Source organism: Chelonia mydas, chromosome 28 (assembly GCF_015237465.2).
Source record: "Chelonia mydas isolate rCheMyd1 chromosome 28, rCheMyd1.pri.v2, whole genome shotgun sequence".
NCBI classification, from domain to species: Eukaryota; Metazoa; Chordata; order Testudines; family Cheloniidae; genus Chelonia; species Chelonia mydas.
In genome coordinates this window covers 4,351,045-4,375,200 of record NC_051268.2, presented here as the reverse complement: position 1 = coordinate 4,375,200, position 24,156 = coordinate 4,351,045, and the positions used below count along the sequence as shown (strand labels likewise).

Below are 24,156 nucleotides of genomic sequence, written 5' to 3'. Positions count from 1 at the left end.
GAACATCACTCCCTAGTGGACATCTGTCGTGACCACCACCCGGATGACACTTCCATGTTCACCTTTGTCCAGGTGGAAGCCCATCGGTCGAGCCACTCCCGGTTGGACCGCATTTATTTATCACGCTTCCATCTCTCACGAGCCCACTCCTCCAGCATTCGGCTAGCCCCATTTTCTGACCATCACCTAGCCACTGTGACAGCCTCCCTCTGTGCGAAGAGGCCGGGGCCGGCCTATTGGCATTTTAACAACAGCCTGTTGGAGGACGAGGGCTTTGTGACGTTCTTCCGGGATTTCTGGCTGGCCTGGTGAGGGCAGCGGCATGCCTTTCCCTCAGTGCAGCGATGGTGGGACCTGGGGAAGGTGCGTGCCCAGGTTTGTTGCTGCGACTACACCCGGGGCACCAGCCGACAGAGAAATGCAGCGATAGAGCAGCTGGAACGGGAGGTCTTAGAGCTGGAGAGGCATCTGGCTGCCAGCCCCGAGGACCCGCTCCTCTACGGAGCGTGCTGGGAGAAGCGAGAGGAGCTCCGGGCCCTCAAGCACCATCGGGCCCGGGGTGCTTTTGTTCGATCCCGCATCTGCCTCCTTCGGGAGATGGATCACAGCTCCCACTTCTTCTATGCCCTGGAGAAAACGAGGGGGGCCAAGAAACACGTCACCTGCCTCCTGGCAGAGGATGGCACCCCTCTCACAGAACCGGTGGAGATGTGCAGGAGGGCCCGAGCCTTCTACACAAGTCTTTTCTCCCCGGATCCTACCGACCCTGGCGCTTGCAGAGTGCTCTGGGAGGAGCTCCCTATGGTCAGCACAAGCAACCGAGACCGGCTAGAGTTGTCTCTCACCCTGGCCGAGTTCTCAGAAGCCCTCCATCGTATGCCCACTAATAAGTCTCCAGGCATTGACGGGCTGACCGTGGAGTTCTACCGCGTGTTTTGGGACGTCTTCGGCCCAGACCTAGTCACCATCTGGGCTGAGTCTCTGCAGAGCGGCATCCTCCCTCTTTCGTGCAGGCGAGCTGTGCTCGCCTTATTGCCGAAGGGGGACCTCCATGATTTATGAAATTGGCATCCCATCTCGCTCCTCAGCACTGACTACAAAATCATAGCGAAAGCAATCTCGCTGTGGCTAGGGTCTGTGCTGGCAGACATGATCCACTCAGACCAGACCTACGCCATCCTGGACCACAGTATCTTTGATAACCTATTTCTGGTTTGGGACCTTTTGGAACTCGGGCGTAGAGACGGTCTGTGGTTCGCCCTCCTGTCCCTAGATCAGGAGAAGGCATTCGATAGGGTGGACCACGGGTACCTCCTGAGCACTCTGCAGGCGTTTGGCTTCTGACCCCAGGTTGTGGGTTTTCTCCGGGTGCTGTATGCTTCCGCATAGTGTCTGGTTAAGCTCAACTGGACCCTGACTGAACCGGTCAGCTTCGGGCGAGTACGGCAGGGGTGCCCCCTCTTGGGCCAGCTGTATGCTCTGGCGATCGAGTCCTTCCTCTGTCTCCTCCGCAGGAGGTTGACAGGCTCGGTGCTGCAGGAGCCGGAGCTGCGGCTGGTCCTGTCGGCGTACGCTGATGACGTGCTCCTCGTGATCCAGGACCCGGGTGACTTGGCACGGGTGGAGGCTTGCCAGGCCTTCTATTCGGCAGCCTCCTCCGCCCGAGTCAACTGGGTCAAGAGCTCTGGCTTGGCGGTAGGAGACTGGCGGCAGGCGAGCTCCCTCCCACCCGCGCTTCAGACCATCCGGTGGAGCGCGGGTCAGCTGCTCTGCCTCGGCATTTACCTTTCTGCCACGCATCCCTCTCCGCCAGAGAACTGGGAAAATTTAGAGGGCGGGGTGATAGAGCGGCTCCGGAAATGGACGGGACTACTCCGATGTCTCTCCCTCTGAGGGACAGCATTGGTGCTTAATGAACTAGTCCTGTCCATGCTCTGGTACCGGCTCAACACCCTGGTCCCGGCCCTGGGTTTCCTGACCAACCTCTGGACATCGATTCTGGGGTTCTTTTGGTCAGGAATGCACTGGACCCCTGTAGGGGTTCTTCATCTACCCCTGAAGGAAGGAGGACAGGGCCTGAAATGTCTGCACACTCAGGTCCGCGTCTTCCGCCTCTACAGAAGCTCCTCTATGGTGCAGGCAGTTCGGCGTGCAGTATACTGGAGCACGCCTTCCTGCGCCGCGTCCGAGGGCTCCGATATGACCGGCAGCTCTTTTATCTCCATCCAGGAGGTCTTCCGCAAGACGTCTCCAGGCTGCTGGTCTTCTACCAGGACCTCCTCCAGACTTGGAAACTATTTTTAATGACCAGGTCCATGGCGGCCACCAAGGGGGCAGATTGCCTTGCGGAGCCCCTGCTACACAACCCCCAGCTCCGTGTGCAGGTGGCGGAGTCCCACTCGGTGCGCCAGAGCTTGATCCTGGCAGAAGTCATGAGAATCGGAGACCTCCTGGACTACGACCGGGGAGACTGGCTGGATCCCCTGATGCTCGCTTGGCGCATGGGGCTCTCCAGACCTCGTACCCCCCAGCACGTACTTCAGGAGGTAAAGGCCGCTTTGCCGCCCGCTGCTCGAGCTTACCTCAACAGGGTCCTGCTTGAGGGCACGCCCCGCCCACACTCTACCCCAGGCCCGCCGGACCTCTTAATTGTACCCCTGCCCCATAGACCCAATCGACCCCCTCACCCCTTTACTGCGAGCCGACCGCATGAACTGCAGCCGGTATGCTTCCAAACCGCACCAAGGAAACATCTATACACGCTCGTGGTCCACTCCCTCCACGCCCTAACCCTAGTGTCCCGCTCCGACACAAAGTGGCGAGACCTTTTGCCATCTTTGGAAGCTGAGCAGCCCCCGTGGGCCAGCCTATATTCCACCTTGGTTCTGAGGCCCGTCGGGGACATCAGTTGGGGGCTCCTTCACGGAGCTGTGAGCACGGGCACGTACTTGGCGCGGTTCACCCCCATCCCAGATACTTGTCCTTTTTGCAGTGTGAGGGAAACCCTGGAGCACGTATATTTGGAGTGCACCAGGCTGCAGCCCCTGTTTCGGCTCCTCACAAATCTTCTATTACATTTTTGGTTGCATTTTTCCCCTCACCTTTTTATTTATGCACTCCCCATCCGTGGCCTCACAAAGTCGCGAGATCTCCTAGTTAACCTCCTCCTGGCCCTGGCTAAAATGGCCATCTGTAAAACCAGAGAGAAGAGGTTGGCCGATGGAGTTTCCTTTGACTGTGGGGCCGTTTTCTGATCCTTGGTCTGTTCACGTATCCGGGCGGAGTTCCTCTGGGCGGTGTCCACCGACTCCCTTGATGCTTTTGAGGAGCGGTGGGCGCTGTCCGAGCTTCTCTGCTCGGTGTCCCCGTCCGGTTCCCTTTGTTTGACCCTTTGATTGGGGCAGAGAGTAAGGGACCCCAGCCCCAGCCTTTGCTGCTACAGACACCACCATCTTAGAGGGGTCCTTTCACACGTGGATGCACGTGCCCCCCCCCCGGGTTGTCCACCCCACAGCCTGCCCCTCTTGTTGGGTGCTTTCAGAGGAGGGAATTGTTGGTGACACTGAGCGTGGCGCCAGGTAACTCGAGGGGGTGGCAGACCTTGAGAGTCGATGAAGCCCCCTCGCTCTGGGCCACCAGGTAACTTGGAAGGGTGGAAGACCATGAGAGTCGAGGAAGCCCCCAGCTCTGGGCCTGGGCAAGCTTGAACACTTCCCTCCCCTGAAGCTAATGAGAAAATAATTGTGATTGGCTGCTGTGTTACACATTGCATATGCTGTTGTTTTTACTTTGTAAGTGTGTTATGCTAATAAAAACATCCTTTTTGCTTCAAAAAAAAAAAAAATTCCTCTCCTATAGCCATCTGGCCTGACCCTGTCACACAACTTATTCAAAGATTACAAAATATAAACCTATAGGGCAGTTTTCTCTTAATTCCCATTTCCACCCAGTGAGCTTTGTGTGAAGTCACATTCTACAATAACCTAGGAGCCTTCCATTTCTGTGAGTTCATTTCTCTCTGGGTCATCACACTACGTGGGCAGATTGCATGATGAGAAATATCACCTGTGCTCTATTTTCACACTTTCTAATCTTTCAAAGGAGCAGGAGGCAGAGAAGTGATACTCATGCATTAAACTCAGGAGCAAAACTAAGGGTATGTCTACACTATGAAATTAGGTTGATTTTATAGAAGTTGATTTTTAGAAATTGATTTTATACAGTCAATTGTGTATGTCCCCACTAAGCGCATTAAGTTGGAGGAGTGCGTCCTCACTACCATGGCTAGCATCGACGCACGGAGCGGTGCACTGTGGGAAACTATCCCACAGTTCCCTCAGTCTCCACTGCCCATTGGAATTCTAGGTTAAGCTCCCAATGCCTGATGGGGCAAAAAAATTGTCGCGGGTGGTTTTGGGTACATGTCGCCAGTCTTCCTTCTCTCCGTGAAAGCAACTGCAGACAATCACATTGTGCCTTTTTTCCTGGGTTACCCATGCAGACTTCATAGCACGGCAAGCATGGAGCCTGCTCAGCTCACCACTGCAGTTGCGAGCATTGTAAATACCTCGTGCATTATACCGCAGTACGTGCAGAACCTGGCTGAGACAGAAGCACGAGGATGATTGTGAGGAGGACATGGACACAGATGTTCCTGAAAGCACGGGGTGTGGCAATTGGGACATAATGGCAGCAGTGGGGCTGGTTGATACAGTGGAACGCTGATTCTGGGCCCAGCAAACAGGCACAGACTGGTGGGACCACATAGTCTTGCAGGTATGGGATGATCCCCAGTGGCTGCAAAATTTTGCATGTGTAAGGCCACTTCCCTGGAACTCTGTGAGTTGCTTTCCCCCACCCTGAAGTGCAGGAATATCAAGATGAGAGCTGTCCTGGCAGTTGAGAAGAGAGTGGCTATAGCCCTGTGGAAGGCTGCAACGCCTGACAATCGGGAATCAATTTGGAGTGGGCAAAGCTACTGTGGGGACTTCTGTGATTCAAGTAGCCAATGCAATCACTGATGTTCTGCTATCAAGTATAGTGACTCTGGGAAATGTGCAGGTCATAATGGATAGCTTCGCTGCAATGGGTTTCCCTAACTGTGGTGGGGCAACAGACGGAACGCATATTCCTATCTTGGCACCAGACCACCTTGCCAACCACTACATAAACCGCAAGGGGTACTTCTCAATGGTGATGCAAGCACTAGTGGATCACAAGGGACATTTCACCGATATCAACGTGGGATGGCTGGGAAAGGTGCATGACGCTTGCATCTTTAGGAACTCTGGGCTGTTTGAGCAGCTGCAAGAAGGGACTTAGTTCCCAGACCAGAAAATTACTGTTGGGGATGTTGAAATGCCAAGTTATCCTTGGAGACCCAGCCTACCCCTTGCTCCCATGGCTCATGAAGCCATACACAGGCAGCTTGGACAGTAGTAAGGAGCAGTTCAACTATAGGCTGAGCAAGTGCAGAATGGTGGTAGAATGTGCCTTTGGACGTTTAAAAACTCGCTGGCGCTGTTTGCTGACTAGGTTAGACCTCAGCGCAACCAATATTCCCACTGTTATTACTGCTTGCTGTGTGCTTCATAATATCTGTGAGAATAAGGGGGAGATGTTTATGGAGGGATGGGAGGTTGAGGCAAATCGCCTGGCTGCCAGTTTTGATCAGCCAGACACTAGGGCGATTAGAAGAGCACAGGTAGGCACGCTGCGCATCAGAGAGGATTTGAAAACCAGTTTCATGACTGGCCAGGCTACTGTGTGACAGTTGTGTGTGTTTCTCCTTGATGCAAACCTGCCCTCTTTGTTGATTTTAATCCCCTGTAAGCCAACCACCCTCCCCACTTCAATCACAGCTGGCAAAGAAAATAGTCACTCTTGTTTTGAAACCATGCATTCTTCCTTTATTAATTAAAAAAAAGGGAGATAACTGATAAGGTAGCCCGGGTGGGGTAGGGGAGGAGGGGAGGAGGGAAGGACAAGGGCACATTGCTTATTGTAGCCACACTACAAATCAAAACTGTTTGAATGACAGCCTTCTGTTGCTTGGGCAATCCTGTGGAGTGGAGTGGCTGGGTGCCCAGAGCCTCCGTCCACCCACATTCTTGGGTGTCTGGGTGAGGAGGATATGGAACTTGGGGAGGAGGGCAGACGGTTGTACAGTGGATGCAGCGGCAGTCTGTGCTCTTGTTGGTGTTCCTGAAGCTCCACCAGACACCTGAGCATCTCTGTTTGCTACCCCATTAGCCTCAGCATTGCATCCTGCCTCTTCTCATCGTGCTCACATAATGCTTTCCTTGACTCTGCCACTGAATGCCTCCATGCATTCAGCTGTGCCCTATCAGTGCGGGAGGACTGCATGAGCTTGGAAAACATGTCAACATGAATGTGGTTTTATTTTTGCCTTCTAATCTGCGATAACCTCAGGGACGGATATGATAGGGGGAGCATAGAAACATTTGCACCTGCAGGGGGATAAAAAGGGAGAGTAAAATTTAAGATGATACATTTCTGAGAACAAAAGGGAGACTCTTTCACAGTGAATCAAGCAATTCACAGCAGACAGCACATGTGCTTTAGATACAAGGTCGCTTTTTGCCTTTTATATTGAATGCCTGCCAGTATGGTGACACATCACACATGGCTGGGCAACAGAATTCGGTTTCCAGGCAGCCATGGTAAGCCAAAGGGTAAGCGGGTTTGGCTTTTAACACTTTCATAACATGTGGGAATATTTTCAAACTGTAGCATCCTCCTTTCCCATAGCATGCAATGCCGGTTGGTTTGCCATTTAAAAGGAGGGGCTGCGGTTTTCAGGTGGATGTGCAGTACACACCTACCCCCACCCCTCCACGTGGCTATTTGGGATGATCCCTTCACCCCGCCCCCCACCGCGTGGCTATTCTCTGGGATGATCCCTTTTAGCCAAGTGCAAACAGCCCAGCATGAATGGGGTCCTTTTACTGTTCCCTTACAAAAATTCCCCTATTTCAACCAGGTGACCATGAATGATATCACTCTCCTGAGGCTAACACAGAAAGATAAAGACCAAATGTTGCTTGAATGCAACCAAAACCCAGGACCATTCGCTGCCATGTTTTGTGCTGCAATGATTCCAGACTGCTTGCTACTGGCTTGGCGTGTTAAAGTGTCCTACCGTGGAGGATGAAATAAGGCAGAAACCTTCTGCAAAGTCTTTCAGAGTACCTCCAGGAGAGCTTCATGGAGACGTCCCTGGAGCATTCCTGCTCCATTCCCAGACACATTAACAGACTTTTCCAGTAGCTGTACTGGCGACGAATGCATCCCAAGTCTTCAGGGCAAATCAAACATTAAACACTATTGCTTTTAAACCCTGTACTGTAGTTGCAAAGGTGCACTCACCAGAGGTGCCTTGTCCGCCTTCAGGATCGGGGATCCCACCTTGGGAGGGTATTGGCTCCAGGATGATGAAAAGGTCCTGGCTGCTGGGGAGAACGGATTCACCGCATGCCTGCTGCTCATTCTCTTCCTTCCCCCCATCCACAAAATCCTCCTCCCTGTTGCATGAGACTCCCCCCCTTGCTGGTGTCCACGGACAGTGGTGGGGTAGTGGTAGGGTCCCCCCCTAGAATGCCATGCAGCTGATCATAGAAGCAGCATGTATGGGGCTCTGACCCAGAGTGACTGTTTGCCTCCTTTGTTTTTTGGTAGGCTTGCCTGAGCTCCTTGACTTTCATGGGGCACTGCTGTGTGTCCATTTTAGCCTCTGTCCATCATGCCCTGTGCAATTTTGGCATATATATTTGCATTTTCTTCTTTTTGATCGGAGTTCTGCCTCTACAGATTCTTCTTCCCATACAGCAATCGATCCAGTGTCTCCCGTTCACTCCATGCTGGTGCTCGTTTATGATTCTGGGGGGACTGCATGGTCACCTGTGCTGCTGAGCTTGCGACGCTGAACAAACAGGAAATGAAACTGAAAATTTTCCGGGGCTTTTCCTGTGTACCTGGCTAGTGCATAGGAGTTGAAAGTGCTGTCCAGAGCGGTCACATTGGAGCATTCTGGGATAGCTCCCGGAGGCCAATAACGTCAATTTGCGTCTGAACTACTCCAAATTCAATCCAGGAAGGTCGATTTTAGCACTACTCCCCTCGCCGGGGAGGAGTATAGAAGTTGATTTTAAGAGCCCTTTAGGTCGATGGAACGGGGTTGCTTGTGTACATGCATTCATTATAAAATCGACCTAAACCAGCTAAATTTGACCTAACCCTGTAGTGTAGACCAGGGCTAAGAGACCAAAACACAGACTCTGGACTCAGCATTCATGTATCCTACAGTCTGAACTTGGAATCTGATACATTCCCCCATTGGCTACCATCATTTGCCCAGCATGGAAGTGCTTCTTGTCCAACAAGGCAGCCAGACTGGGACTCATAGGCATTGAATGGCTCTGAAGGAATCAGCTGTTTCTCTCTGTGCTTCATGAAACTTTGGAGCCAAATGGTAAAAGATAGTTATTCACAATTTAATGATGGCATCCTTTAGGAGTGTGATCAATGCCACTTAACTAGGGAGCAGAGTTCTAAAAATAGTTTACCTAGGCCACAGGTCACCAGAGCATCCATCTCTGTGGTGAAAATCAACCACTCATACCTGCCATTTCTACCTGAGTTCTTGTCAAATCGTTGACCTTCCTTCAAGCAATTTTACACTTCTCTGGCATAGAATTCTTCACCAACCACACAACATATCAGTAACGATAGTGAGGTATAACTCCCCCAAATATGCACTTTTATTTCTTTAAACTGGTGGTGCAGATTTAAATTAGGGATTAAATTCAGGTGTGTCTTAAAATCCCTGTAAGACACCAAAAGTCAGGAATCTATTAAAAATAGGTATCTTTCTGCAGCTCTATCACATTCAACATGGATTTCATTTTCTACACATTTGCAGCATCTCCCAGGGGTGAGTTGAACAGCAATGTCACTTCCATTTTCCCCATCTCTACCTAGCTAGGGACTGCATTTAACAAATAATAGGCAACATGCACCTGATTAGGAAAGAGATATCTTCAGGAGCGACCTCCTGCAGGGCCTGGGGCACAGCTGCTTTGGGAGCGAATGTATGTGTACTTTGCTTATTTACAAGTCATTTACTAGTGAATCCTATTCCCAGACCTTTAGAAAAAAATATTGACTTAACCAACTGAACAACAAGGGGATTGGGATGGTGATGTGGAATAAGGGAATCCCTCAGACTTACCCTATCAAAAAAGTGAACAGAATCTTAGGAATCATTTAAAAAGGGATAGAGAATAAGATGGAGAATATCTTATTGCCCTTATACAAATCTATGGTAGGCCCACATCTTGAATACTGTGTACACATGTGGTCTCCTCATCTCAAAAAAGATATACTGGCATTAGAAAAGGTTCAGAGAAGGGCAAATAAAATGATTAGGGGGTTGGAACAGGTTTCATATGAGGAGAGATTAAAGAGACTAGGACTTTTCAGCTTGGAAAAGAGGAGACGAAGGGGCGATATGATAGAGGTCTATAAAATCATGAGTGGTGTGGAGAAAGTGAATAAGGAAAAGTTATTTACTTTTCCCCATAATAAAAGAACGAGGAATCACCGAATGAAATTAATGGGCAGCAGGTTTAAAACAAATAAAAGGAAGTTCTTCTTGACACAGTGCACAGTCAACCTGTGAAACTCCTTGCCTGAGGAGGTTGTGAAGTGTAGGACGATAACAGGGTTGAAAAGAGAACTGGATAAATTCATGGAGGTTAAGTCCATTAATGGCTATTAGCCAGGATGGGTAAGGAATGGTGTCCCTAGCCTCTGTTTGTCAGAGGGTGGAAATGGATGGCAGGAGAGAGATCACTTGATCATTACCTGTTAGGTTCACTCCCTCTGGGGCACCTGGCATGGGTCACTGTTGGCAGACAGGATACTGGGCTGGATGGACCTTTGGTCTCACGCAGTATGACTGGTCTTATGTTCTTATCTTCTTCTGTTGTTACAGAGGGTGAAATGACATTTTCCCCTATCCTTGCCCTGTTCCTGCTCTTTGTTATTGTTCAATATATTTTAAGTGAGGAAAATGGTAGTAAAAAAATCTGCTCTCCAGCACAACCTGAAGCAACATCCGAGCAACTGCAAATGAAACAATTTGTTTCTGAAGGGGAAACTTGATGACTAACAATTGCTTTGAAATGGGGGAACAGTATAACCATGATACTCAGGGTTTGTTTAGACTAGGAAAAGTGATGGAGTTTAGGTCAGGTCAAGGGGAAAGCTAATGCCAACCACTGCACCTGGGCTGCATCGGCTCTACAACTATAATTGTCTTTTTACACCAAGATCACTAACTTGAGCAACCAACACCATGTACAGTCCTAGTGGATGTAGGGCACAGGTAGTTTTTGCCTCAGTGTAGGTTGTTGGGATCAAACCTCTCTCTCCCACCTGGTGCTCAAGAACATTCCTGGCAGGAGGGACACACACTCCTATGACTCAAAAGGAAAGAATTTGATAGACAAGATCATAGGACTGACCCCAACGAAGGGTGGGCTGCAAAAGGCAGAAGCAGGCAACTCATCTGGGGGAGCTGAGAGACCACGGTGAAGATGGTGCAAAGATGGTGCAAAGATCACTATGTGGGAATTAGCAAATGTCATTTAAAAAAAATATATATATATATATATATATATATATATATATTTAGCCAGCCCTAATCAAGGCACTTATTACAGTTCTCTCCCATGTGGATTTTCTGATGTTTAATAAGGCTGGAGCTCCAACTGAAACGTTTCCCACACTCAGAGCATCCATAAGGTTTCTCACCTGTGTGGATTGTCCTATGTCTGATAAGGTTTGAGCTCCGATTAAAGCATTTCCCACACTCAGAGCATGTGTAGGGCCTCTCTCCAGTGTGGATTCGCTGATGTGTGGTAAGGGCTGAGCTATAACTGAAGCTTTTCCCACACTCAGAGCATGTGTAGGGCGTCTCTCCACTGTGGATTCTCTGATGGGTGGTAAGAGCTGAGCTATAATTGAAGTGTTTCCCACACTCAGAGCACGTGTAGGGTTTCTCTCCTGTGTGGATTCTACGATGCACGCTAAGGTGTGAGTGCCAACTAAAGCTTTTCCCACACTCAGAGCACATGTAGGGTGTCTCTCCTGTGTGGATTCTCTGATGTGTGATAAGGTGTGATCTCTGATTGAAGCTTTTCCCACACTCAGAGCATGTGTAGGGCCTCTCTCCGCTGTGGATTCTCTGATGTGTGATAAGCCTAGAGCTCTGACTGAAGCTTTTCCCGCACTCAGAGCATGTGTACGGCGTCTCTCCACTGTGGATTCTCTGATGTATGATAAGCCTTGAGCTATAACTGAAGCTTTTCCCACACTCAGAGCACGTGTAGGGCATCTCTCTAGTGTGGATTCTCTGATGTGTGATAAGTCTTGAGCTCTGATTGAAGCTTTTCCCACACTCAGAGCATGTGTAGGGCGTCTCTCCACTGTGGATTCTCTGATGTATGATAAGCCTTGAGCTATAACTGAAGCTTTTCCCGCACTCAGAGCACGTGTAGGGCATCTCTCCAGTGTGGATTCTCTGATGTGTGATAAGGTTTGAGCTCTGATTGAAGCTTTTCCCGCACTCAGCGCACGTGTAGGGTTTCTCTCGAGTGTGGATTCTACAATGTATGCTGAGGTGTGAGTGCCAACTAAAGCTTTTCCCGCACTCAGAGCATGTGTAGGACATCTGTCCAGTGTGGATTCTCTGATGTGAGGTAAGGGCAAAGCTCTGATTGAAGATTTTCCCGCACTCTTGGCATACGTAGCATGTCTCTTCCAAGTTGATTCTCTCATGTGTAACAAGATCTGAGTGGCTACTGAAGTTTTCCTCTGGCCTTTGCTGACTCTCACAGGCTTTTTCTTCTTCTGGGAGTGCACAACTCCCGGAATCATTCCCTTTGGATCTTCCTGATAACGTCCCATGGGATTCTACTTCCTCAGAATCTTCCTGCTGGGGTTTCTCCTCGTTCTCACTCGCCAGCCCAACTCCTGATGGGAGACAGAGAGAATCCAAAAATAGATCACTTCCTGCGCCAGAGAGAAAGGAAATCTCAGAGAGAAGAATGGAAAAAGGGATGAACAAACCAAAATATGTGCATGAGAGATCAAACCTATCAGGAGCTGATTTCCCCCAAACCCTTCCCCAGAGGAAAGAGAGGAAGGGATCAGTTTTGGGTCCGCTTGGATCCCAAATGTTTCCTGTATTCACGGACAGTTTTTGAGTTTGTTTAACCAATTCCTTACCTGTGCAGGCAGCTCTTGGGAGCACTTCTTTTTCAGAGCCATGGGGGTCTGGGAACCACGGGTCTTCCCCTCGTTCCAGCTGCAAGATCACATCAGGTTTGGAAACTGGAAACCCTGCTCAAGGCAAAGAAAACAAGGGAGGTCAGTGGAATTTGTGGGATACTTGTCACAAGGAATATTCCATGGTTTTAAGTCCAGCTCATTTTTAATTAGCAACATCCCAAGGCCAGCCACTTGGCTCAAAGTGTCAGGAGAGTTATTATTATTATAAATCATATTCATTACCTTAGTGCCTAAGGACCAACTAACAGCCCATTGTGGAAGGCACCATACAAACCCAGAATATTAGATGGCCCACGCCCTGAAGAACTTACAATCTCAATAGACAAGGCAGACACAGAATGGGGGAAGGGGTAGAACCCACCAGCCGAGTGAACTATGTGAAGGCAGAATGCCAGATCTGATGAACACAGCATATATCTTAAGGCTATCATATTTAATGTTATGACTAGGGCCAGTGTTCTCTAGAAATTACCGCTATTACTGCACTTTTTTTCCTGACATTACTCTTTGTCATAAATATAAAGGGAAGGGTAAACACCTTTAAAATCCCTCCTGGCCAGAGGAAAAATCCTTTCACCTGTAAAGGGTTAAGAAGCTAGGATAACCTCGCTGGCACCTGACCAAAATGACCAATGAGGAGACAAGATACTTTCAAAAGCTGGGGGGAGGAAGAAACAAAGCCTCTCTGTCTGTCTGTGTGATGCTTTTGCCGGGGACAGAACAGGAATGGAGTCTTAGAATTTAGCAAGTAATCTAGCTAGATATGCGTTAGATTATGATTTCTTTAAATGGCTGAGGAAATAAACTGTGCTGAAAGGAATGGATATTCCGGTCTTTGTGTCTTTTTGTAACTTAAGGTTTTGCCTAGAGGGATTCTCTATGTTTTGAATCTAATTACCCTGTAAGGTATTTACCATCCTGATTTTACAGAGGTGATTCTTTTTACTTCTATTAAAAGTCTTCTTGTAAGGAAACTGAATGCTTTTTCATTGTCCTTAAGATCCAAGGGTTTGGGTCCGTGGTCACCGATGCAAATTGGTGATGATTTTTATCAAACCTTCCCCAGGAAAGGGGGTGCAAAGTTTTGGTGAGGATTTTGGGGGGAAAGACGTTTCCAAACGGCTCTTTCCCAATAATAAACATGGTTAGACATTTGGTGGTGGCAGCGAAAGTCCAAGTGCAAAAGATAAAATAGTTTGTACCTTGGGGAAGTTTTAACCTAAGCTGGTAAAAGTAAGCTTAGGAAGTTTTCATGCAGGTCCCCACATCTGTACCCTAGAGTTCAGAGTGGGGAAGGAACCTTGACACTCTTCATTTCTGGAATCACCGTTCATATCTGAAATTGCTGAACAGAGGGTGGGTGGGGCATGCAAGGTCACAACCCCCCAGATTTCTGCCCAGAGACACCTGACTCATCCCCACAGTGCAGGGCAGAGGTGATGTGTGGGCAGGGGACACCGTGTCATGCCCCCCTCCCGATTTCTGCCTGGAGACACCTGACTGCCCCCCGGGGCACAGGGCAGAGGCTGGGGGCTGGCTGCTGTTGAGACTTGCTGCCAATTTCTTCCCTCCTCATACAAATCTGGGCTCAGCAAAACCACTGGAGCTTCCTCTGAGCAAGGAGGGCACTTGGCAGTGGGATGCCGGGCTCCCTCATCATACTGCGGAGCGGATGGCACTTGCACCTCCTCTCGGTTGTGTCCACAGCACCTCTCCCCTGCTCATCTCCCTGCACACAGGTGGTTCGTGCCCTGTCTCCCCAGCACACAGCTGACTCTAGGCTCTCAATGTTCAGTGTCTGGGCCCCATCTCCCACACACAGCTGGCTCCTGCCGTCTCCCCCCAATGAATTTTCATGCTGTAAAGGATTATATATTGCTCATGTTTGTCAATTACTATGTTTTCATTGCCAGCAAACAGTAGCCCTAATTATGACTGTTATCTCTATATTTGAGACAGCCCTTGAAAGCACGAACACTTCAAAGACTATGATGCTGAGATGGGCCAAATGATACTGGGGAGGGCTGAGGGATAGGTTCCCTGTGCAAGATGGTGTCACTATGGGGTGATGAAATCTCAAGGTTAGTTATGCAGTTCTCCAGCTTTTGAAGCTTTGCCCTACGCTGAAAGGGGCAGGTAGTGATTTAACCTCTTTCACGAGACTGAAGACAGACTTTTAGGGGAGAAACAGCTGAGTTTGAGTTGACTGGGGGGGGGTCTTTTGTAAAACTTTTGTAAAACTCAAGTTTTACTATATAGTCTGTAGTCAATCAGGAAGTAAGGGGGGGAATGGGAACAGGGAATGGGGGTGGGGAAATTGGAATCATGTTTGGCTAAGGGCAGGAATGGGAACAGGGACACAAGTAAGGCTCTGTGGTGTCAGAGCCGGGAAGGGGGACACTAAGGAAGGAAACTGGAATCATGCTCGCTGGAAGTTCACCCCAATAAACATCGAATTGTTTGCACCTTTGGACTTTGAGTATTGTTGCTCTCTGTTCACGCGAGAAGGACCAGGGAAGGAAGTGAGTGAAGGAATAAGCCCACTAACAATCTCCTGTGATTACGAACTGGAAAAGGAGTTTCAGAAATCTATCATTGATCAACTTTTGGCTGAGTTTAAGAGAAGAGTTTTCTGGCAGAAAAACTTGCTGCACTTTTGTTACCATTTTCAACAACATACTTTTACGAGAAAGCGTTTTTCTCGTATGCACATCTGAAAACCAAATACAGAAACAGACTTGACGCCGAACCAGACCTGAGACTTTATCTTTCTCCAGTGGTTCCGGATTTCCAAGAGCTATGCAGAGCAAAGCAAGCGCATCCATCATACCGAGGAAATTTAAACTTAAATCCCTGGAAATATTCATTTTTAGGAGGGGGTTCACAAGATTTCACAATTTAGTGAAAGCGGTTCACGGGCTGTTAAAGTTTGGGAACCACTGGTCTAGATAATACTTAGTCCTGCCTTGAGTGCAGGGGACTGGACTAGATGACCTCTCGAGGTCCCTTCCAATTCTGTGATTCTATGAACCAAAGGCCAGAGAAGAGCAGAATCAAAGAAGTCACTTTGGGGCGATTCTCCCTGTCGTGCCCAAGACAGCTGTCTCAGGTTTATAAAGTTGTTTAATGCTCCAGCCTTTATAGAGTCTTTCCTGGGAATGCCCCCTTTCATGGGCTAGGCCTAGTTTTAGCTTTTGGCAAGCATGACCCCGGGCGCTCTGAGACTGGGCCTTCTTGCCTCACCACACCTTGTTTCTTTCTGCGGCTCTCCAATGAGTCCAAATGAGTAGATACTCCTGATAGAGACTGTGAACATAAGAACAGCCCACTGCGTCAGACCAATGGTCCACCTTGCTCAGTGGCCAATGCCAGGTGCTTCAGAGGGAATGAACAGAACAGGTCATCATCGAGGGATCCATCCCTTGTCACCCATTCCCAGCTTCTGGCAAACAGAGGCTAGAGACACCATCCCTGCTCATCCTGCCTGTGGCACTGGCAGATGGGGTGTTAGCTCTTGCAAAAGCCCCCATGTCTAAACTGAACATGGACAAACGCAGAGCTGGAATCAGTCTGGCTCACCTATGTTAGTATTGTTAGAACAGGTATGAGAATTATAAGAATGTGTTTAGACGTTATTGAATGCTTGTGAGTTGCTGCCTGGGTTAATATCTGACTAGTTGCATCGTGAGCCTCTGTGGCTCTGTAAATCACCAGACAGGAGAGAGACTTTATCTGTGTGAAGTGCTGATTGTCAATGGAATGCATGACACCCTGCCAGGCAGGAAAGGTCCATCAACACCAGACAGACTATTATGGGATGTTAAAGAAGGCAAAAGACTGTTGTTGTGCTCTTGACTTCCCATTAGCTGAGTTTGCAGCTCAGAGCACATGGCAGGAAGGGGATAAAAAAAACCCATACTGAAGGAACAGATTATCTGAATGCTGCTTGGATTCTGGGGGGCAAAGTTTCTAGGCACAAGCTAGAGATCCCCAGCTGCTTAGCCTGGGTTAGTCCTAAAGAATATGTAGAGCTTGCTTATTATAGAAGCTTCTATTACCTTTTGAAATTTAAGACTGTAACTTGTCTGCATCGATATGATTAAGGCTTTAACTTTGTGAACAACTCTCATTTCCTTTTAAATAAATCTTAATACAGGTTATTACAGGACTGGCCACAAGTTTTGTCTTTGTTGGGAGATCTAAGATTCAATTGACCTAAGTGACTGGTCCTTTGGGACTGGCAGTAACCTGAACATTGCTGTGATTCGTGGTGTAAGGCAGTGGTTCTCAACCAGGGGTCTGGAGCCCCCTGGGGGCTCACAAGCAGGTTTCAGGGGGGGCTGCCAAGCAAGGCCAGCATTAGACTTGCCAAAGCCAGGGCAGAAAGCTGAAGTTCCAGCGCATGCGGCTAAAGCCAAAGCCTAAGCCGTTTAGCTTTGTGGACGCCCCAGTGGTATGGGGCCCCAGGCAGTTGCCCTGCTTGCTACCCCCAAATGCCAGCCCTGGCTTTTATATGCAGAAAACCAGTTATTGTGGCCCATGAAGGCCGTGGAGTTTTTATAGCATGTTGGGGGACCCTCAGAAAAAGGGTGAGAACCCCCGGTGGAAAGGACCATCTGTCACAAAGGTGAGCTCAGCTGCGTGGTGAGATCTATGGGATGACCCAAGGGGCCTGTCTGTGATTCCATGCTAATGCTGTTACAGTGCATGAAGCGTTTACACTTCATATTTGGTTGGTGAAATCTACATATCGACCTCAACCAATCTGGGGTTTGTGCCCTGCTTCTTACCAGTCTGCCTGAGGCTGGTGCTCACGCTCTCGGGTCACTGAAGACAGCGTTACAGAGACTTATGGGAGCAACGCCACCAGCAGCAATTGGCAGCCATGCAGAGCAGGCTTTACAGTGGCACCGTGTGGGCCAAATGATCCATGGACTCAGTCAAGCCCCAGTTCTCCTCCAGTGCACATCAGCATCCCAGCAACCTTCAAGGAGGGTCAAGGCTGCCACTCCCTCAGTGATGATGGATCTCCAGCATAGCATCACCCGCACCCCATGACCCGCCTTATCTCCTGAGACACAGGTGAGCGACAGAGGGTGCACGACGGATCCTGGGGTGGGGGATAACAAAACACACCCTCTGGGGGTCACCCCTCAGGAGATGAAGGTGACAGGCATTGTGGTGGCAGTAAACAGGGAGAGAAGGGAGTGGGAGCAGGAGGGAGCAGCACCCTCAAAGGCAATGCTGCTGGTGTGTCACCCCACCACATCAGGCCTGGGGCTGATAGGGGGCCATTCCCTGGGGCCTAGGTGCCTGTGAAGGGCTATATAAACCACACACTGGCACAGAAGGGGTTAAACTGCCGCTCTAGTCTGGACTGGCCCAGCCCCTCCACACCTGCAAACCAGGCCAGGACTGGAGCAGGAGTTAACAGGAGAGACCTACTCTACTCAGAGGGGGGCCACCCTGGGAAGGGAACAGTCTATGGAGCATCTCCAGCCCCAAAGAGAGGGCTGGCAGCATTCGGGGCTCTGGCCTTCACTGAGGGAGGGTGGGGATCCCTAGAGCTCAAAGAGGGAGCAGGCTGAAACTTGATCTGGAGACCCAGTCAACTCTGAAGGGGACTGAGACTCTCCCACAGCCCCCAGAATAAGAGGGGCCCATATCCTGATGGGATCTGTCCACAGTTTCCCCCCCCCCCCCCATTTCTTTTATTTCATTCGTTTATTTACCCTTGTTTGCCGACAGTCAGCTCTTTTGCTGTTTCCCATGGGGTTCCTGCGTGTGGCTGGGTGGGAGGCTGCCAGGCAGAGGGGAGAAGTGACACCGGGCTGCGAGGAAAAGGAGGGAGGGGAGGAAGGAGACCTGGGGAATGGGCGGGGCGGACTGCTGCTGCTCCCTGGTGCTGCGGGGCCAGGCTGAACAGAAGGGTCTGTGCCGGGGAGACCTTCATTAACGCCCCCGTGCCCGGCCCGGGCCCTGCTCCCGCCAGAACCGCCCTGGGGCCGCCCCGGGCTCCGCCCGCCCCGCTGCGGAGCTGCAGCTTCCAGATACCGGAGAGAGTCCCGGGCGCGGGGCTGGGCAGTGACTCTGCCCCAGTGTCTGGGTGGGGGGGGCGGAACCCGGCATCTCGCAGCGCCGGGATCTGCTCCCTGGGGGCCCGCGCCTGGGGGGGCTCGGAGCTGCTGTCCCAGCAGGAGCCCAACGCCCCCCGGCCCGGCCAGGCTCTGCCCTGGGGCACCACTGGGGGATCCGAGGCGGGAGGGACCAGCCCCCACTGGGGTTCCTGTATGTGGCTGGGCGGGAGGCTGTCAGGCAGGGTGAGAAATGAGACCGGGCTGGGAGGAGAGGAGGGAGAACCGCCACCCCTCCGGGACTCTGCAGACCCATATTCCTGTCCCAGTAATTTTCATGCACCAGCCCCATATCACCTTCTCCCAAGGAAGGAACCTCCCATTGTCTCCTGTCCAATGAGCCCCCCGCAACTGTCACACACTTCATGCATTTGGGAAGTTGTTATAGCAGACCACCAGTTCTACCATAGCTAAAGTTCAACATTACATTCTGTATAAAGATCAGCTATCTGAATACGTCTAACTTCCCCTTGCTTACTAAGAATCTTTTGAAATTTGCTGCTTATTATAGGGGTGCCGAGCAGGGATAGTGGACCAAATATGGGGTGATTTGATGAAGAGTTTCCTGAGAGACAGCCCTCCTGAAAGCAGCTTTTCACATTATCATCTGGTTCCTATAACACTATCTTGCACAAACCTAGGGCTGAAACTATGGTTGAAATTATCCACCAAGTGATCTCAGTCCCTTTGCATTTATCTTTTCTGGTACATGGCACCCAGCGCCTCCTTGGGGAAGCTGTATAGAAAAAGCTAGTAACTGCAGAGGTTAGAGTTTCAGATTGGCACGAGGAAAAGGGTAGAGTCAGAGAGCCTGAAAGGCCCATGAAATGCAGCAAGACTAAAGGCAAGTCTACCCTACAGAACTAAGTCAACATACAGCCACCAGTAATTGAATCGGTTTTACACGTGCACACTACACTCCTTGTGTCGGTGGTGTGTATTCTCACCAGGAGCACTTGCACCAATTTAACTGCCAATGTTGGGCATTGTGGGAGTTTCTAAAGGCAGCAGCAGCCGACGTAAGCAACGCGGAGTCTACACGGACACTGCGTCCACCGAACTACATAGACATAAGTGCTACGCCTCTTGTGGAGGTGGAGTTATTAAGTCGGCGTAATGGGCAAGTAACATTGGTGGCAACTACCTTTTAGTGTAGATGCTTACAGAGTTGGGTCAACGTAAGCTGCGCTATGTTGACTTAACTCTGCAGTGTAGACCAGGCCTAAGGCTCTTGTTAACAGTCAGATAGTTTCCAGCAATCTACCCTCACTGTAATTCATTGGCTCAAGAGAACCTGAGCTGCACCCATGAGTTTGAGTGAGACCCCACCACTGATACCTTTCAGATAATGTGTGCTGTGCATTTTTCTTGCATCCTGTAGGAGTTCCTCTTGAAAGTTTTGCCCTCTGATACGAACATTTCTGGGTTCAGAGGCATATTTTCAAGGGCTCTAAAATCCATGTGCCGACTCTGACCTGGCTTGCTCTTAAAAGCTTTGCCAGTCCAGCTCTGTTGTTTAAGGCTGTGAAAAAGTGCACGCACACACGCGCACACCATCCAACATAGCTCTGCTGGCAAAAGCTCAATTATAGACACAGCTATAGTGGCAAAAGTGTCCATTTTAAAAAAAAGGAAACTAAATGCTCATAAGCTACATTACTGCAGAGTTAAGGTTGCCCAGTGCTGTCTCCTGCCTTGCACCGTATGGACGGTGACTAAACTTAAATCTCTGCAAACCAGGAAAAGAAAAGTTAATGTAAATGCTACCCCTCCAATGCAACCTTAACTGTGCCCCCAACCCTTAGCCCTGCAGCTGAGAATGGTTCTGTGTGGGGCGGTGCAAAGCTTAACAAACTGCCACAGGAATTCAGGTATTCAGCTCAATGCAGCAGTCACGGGAGGAAATTCTATGGTCTGTGTTATAAAGGACAACAGAGTACATGACCTAATATCACATCGGCCTTAAAATCTATGAACCTCTAATCGATATGAGGAAGGACTAAGAGAACCTGTCAGTGTTTGTGTTGTGTTCATAGATGGGAATCCCAGCATTTCTCTGCATGCCCTCCAGCTGTGTGCACTGGGTCAGCTGTAGCTGTCACTGGATGAAGGAGGGATTGGTTGGAGCAGCTGGGCAGAGCTGTGGCTGTGCTCTGAAGAGAGGTGCGTGTGAAACTTGGGGGACCAATTCTGCCTCATTTCCGTGCTGAGTGTTGTAGGCTTTGTCAGTAAAGGTGCCCAAGGGTGTGCTCGTGTCATGGGGATTGTCAGCACTCTGGTAGCATATGGTCTAGTGATCTGTGATGCTTAGTGAGGGGTAAGTGAAGGCAGTGACTCAAAAGGAAAAGTCAGGTTGAGGGCAAAGGGATGGTAACACTGTGCAAGTCTCAGATGGTTTGCGTGCAGGAGGTTCGGTACTGGAGTGCAGGCCAGGGGTAGGAAGCGTCTGTTTGCTATGATGGAGATGAACCTATTATCTTAGCTAAGAGAAGTTGTTAGACTTTCTGCTGTACTGCTCTGCTCCCAGAGCGTTCTGTAACAGGGGAGGGCAGAGTGCTAGTATGTGCATGGAGCTACTATAAGGTGGGTGCATAACTGGTTGGAAAATCATTCCCAGAGAGTAGTTATCAGTGGTTCAGTGTCCTGCTGGAACGGCATAACGAGTGGGTTCCGCAAGGATCAGTTCTGGGTCCAGTTCTGTTCAATATCTTCATCAACGATTTAGATAATGGCATAGAGAGTACACTTATAAAGTTTGCGGACGATACCAAACTGGGAGGGGTTCCAAGTGCTTTGGAGGATAGAATTAAAATTCAAAATGATCTGGACAAACTGGAGAAATGATCTGAAGTAAACAGGATGAAATTCAATAAGGACAAATGCAAAGTACTCCACTTAGGAAGGAACAATCAGTTGCACACATACAAAATGGGAAATGACTGCCTAGAAAGGAGTACTGTGGAAAGGGATCTGGGGGTTATAGTGGATCACAAGCTAAATATGAGTCAACAGTGTAACGCTGTTGCAAAAAAAAGGAAACATCATTCTGGGATGTATTAGCAGGAGCACTGTAAGCAAGACAAGAGAAGTAATTCATCCACTCTACTCCGCACTGATTAGGCCTCAGCTGGAGTACTGTGTCCAGTTCTGGGCACCACCTTTCAGGAAAGATGTGGACAACTTGGAGAAAGTCCAGAGAAGAAAAACAAAAATGATTACAGATCTAGAAAACATGACCTATGAGGGAAGATTGAAAAAATTGGGTTTGTTTAGTCTGGAGAAGAGAAGCCTGAGACGGGACATGATCACAGTTTTCAAATACATAAAAGGTTGTTACAAGGAGGAAGGCAAAATAACCTCTGAGGATAGGACAAGAAGCAATTTGCAGCAAGGGCGGTTTAGGTTGGACATTAGGAAAATCTTCCTGTCAGGGTGGTTAAGCACTGGAATAAATTGCCTAGGGAGGTTGTGGAATCTCCATCATCGGGGACTTTTAAGAGCAGGCTGGACAAACACCTCTCAGGGATGGTCTAGATAATACTTAGTCTTGCCTTGAGTGCAGGGGACTGGACTAGATGGCCTGTTGAGGTCTCTTCCAGTTCTATGATTCTATGTTGGGATGATGTTGAAACAGGACAGAGGTGACATGAACCTTAACTTTTCATTTCCCCTTCTAAGAATGGAGGAGACGGGAATTCTTACCCAGCGAGGTCACATTCTCATAGTTCTCCTGCATGACGTCTCTGTAGAGGGCTCTCTGAGCGGGGTCCAGCAGAGCCCCCTCTTCCCTGGTGAAATACACCGCCACCTCCTCGAAGGTCACCGGCCCCTGAAAGAGCAAGAGTCCAACACTCACGACCTGCTGCCCCAGTCACAACCCCACGATTCATGGGGGAGAGGAGCCAATCAAACGGAAGCTCTGAGAGAGAGACAGTCAGCAGAGTCCTATCCCCATACTGCTGAGAACAGCCATGACGCATCACGGTGAGAGAACAAAGAGAGAGCCACACACCTACGAGCCAGAGGCTGATACAGCCCCATGGTAGGAATCCCAAAACCCTCCTCACTGCTAGCAGCTGGATGTGAGGGGCTGAGGCATCTTCCCTACACCTCCCTGGTGGGTGCCCCGTTTCCACGTCACATCAGCCTCTGGCTCGCAGGTTGAGGGTTCAGCACTGGAAGTCTGGTCAGTTTTCCCAGCCCTGCCCAGGGGGTTGGTTTCTCTATTTCCTGTTTCACAAATTAGGGAATTTTCTCCCCCAAAACCCAAGCGTTTGTTCTGAGGATCTAGGCCCACGTTAAACAAATCCCAGCAGGTTTGTCACAGTCTGTCCCCTTCCCTTTTTTCACCCAGGGTAGTCCCTGCCCCCTGCAGACCTCATTCCCCAGAAGTTGCCACCCATTCAGTATTTACTGCCCCTCTCCCTCCAGCAGGAACCCACCAGGAACACCCCCAATAACCCCTACCTGAGCTGGCTCCACAGCAGCCATTTCTCTTCCCTGTCCCATGGGAGGACCGAACAAGCTGAAGCGAGACATGGGCGTCATTCTGCAGCCTGGCAGGGCGAGAAGGGCAGTTGTGGAGATTTCAGAACTGGCTTTACTTCATTTCACATCACAATTCCTCCAGGCTCTTTCTTTGCAGACAGAAATTGTAGATTCTGCCATGCTAGGAACATGCTCAGTCCCCATATTGCAGAACAGACCTTGCCCCTGTCCTCCACCCTCCCTCCCCACCACCCCCACCCCACCCCAACCTGGACTAAACCCACCATGAGATTTTCAAACCCTCCCAGCAACAGAATATGAATTAAACACTGGAAAAGACCAGAACCAAAGGAGCCCCTTTGGGGCGGGGGGGGGATTCCCCCTGACAGTGTCCCCAGGGCAGAACACTCCTGCAGTAGGGGGAACAGGGAGAGTCAGGGGCTGGTTTTTCCTCTTTCTGCTCCTCACCTTGTTCACAGGAAGGTGACCCTGTGCAGGGATGCTGCAGTGAGTGTGCCCGGGTGGGTGTCATAAATATGAACAGAAGCGTAACCACTTTTCTGTATACAATGCTATAAAATCCCTCCTGGCCAGAGGCAACATCCTGTTACCTGTAAAGGTTAAGAAGCTGAGCAAACCTGGCTGGCATCTGACCCAAAGGAACAATTAAGGGGACAAGATACTTTCAAATCTTGGGGTGGGGGGGGTGGGGAAGGCTTTTATTTGTGCTCTTTGTTTAGGTGTTGGTTCTCTCTTGGGACTGAGAGAGGCCAGACAGAAATCCTTCTCCTCCGACCCATCCTAACCCAAGTCTCCAATATTGCAACCAGTATAGGTAGGCCAGGCAAGGCGGATTAGTTTATCTTTTGTTTTATGTGAACTTTCCCTGTGTTAAGAGGAAGGTTTATTCCTGTTTTCTGTAATTTTAAGGTTTTGCCCAGAGAGGGATCCTCTGTGTTTTGAATCCGAATACACTGTAAAGTATTTTCCATCCTGATCTTACAGAGGTGACTCTTTTACCTTTTCTTTAAGTAAAATTCTTCTTTTTAAGAACCTGATTGATTTTTCATTGTTCTTAAGATCCAAGGGTTTGGATCTGCGTTCACCTGTACCAATTGGTGACGATTATTATCAAGCCCTCCGCAGGAAAGGGGGTGTA

The 24,156-nt window shown here is 49.6% G+C and overlaps 3 protein-coding genes across 17 annotated transcripts in view; 2 read left to right on the top strand and 1 right to left on the bottom strand.

Moving 5' to 3' along the window:
- LOC102943236 (zinc finger protein 883) overlaps positions 1 to 24,156 on the bottom strand; it is a 2,438,435-nt gene that overhangs the window by 1,492,686 nt on the left and 921,593 nt on the right. Inside the window, exons 1-5 of one of the 2 annotated variants that reach the window (XM_043537241.1) lie at positions 22,977 to 23,931; positions 22,212 to 22,338; positions 12,313 to 12,426; positions 10,723 to 12,057; positions 10,215 to 10,688 (exon numbers count right to left, since the gene is read on the bottom strand). In XM_043537241.1, coding sequence (XP_043393176.1) covers positions 10,724 to 12,057; positions 12,313 to 12,426; positions 22,212 to 22,338; positions 22,977 to 23,057 — 1,656 coding nt within the window. In that variant the 5' untranslated portion in view covers positions 23,058 to 23,931 and the 3' untranslated portion in view covers positions 10,215 to 10,688; position 10,723. Of the gene's footprint in view, positions 12,058 to 12,312; positions 12,427 to 22,211; positions 22,339 to 22,976 lie in introns of those variants that run through there. The other variant, XM_037887479.2, reaches the window with a different exon arrangement.
- Positions 1 to 24,156, top strand: part of LOC114020163 (zinc finger protein 501) — a 1,907,800-nt gene that overhangs the window by 996,050 nt on the left and 887,594 nt on the right. The window lies entirely within an intron of this gene.
- LOC119564595 (zinc finger protein 883) overlaps positions 1 to 24,156 on the top strand; it is a 1,467,279-nt gene that overhangs the window by 1,403,730 nt on the left and 39,393 nt on the right. The window lies entirely within an intron of this gene.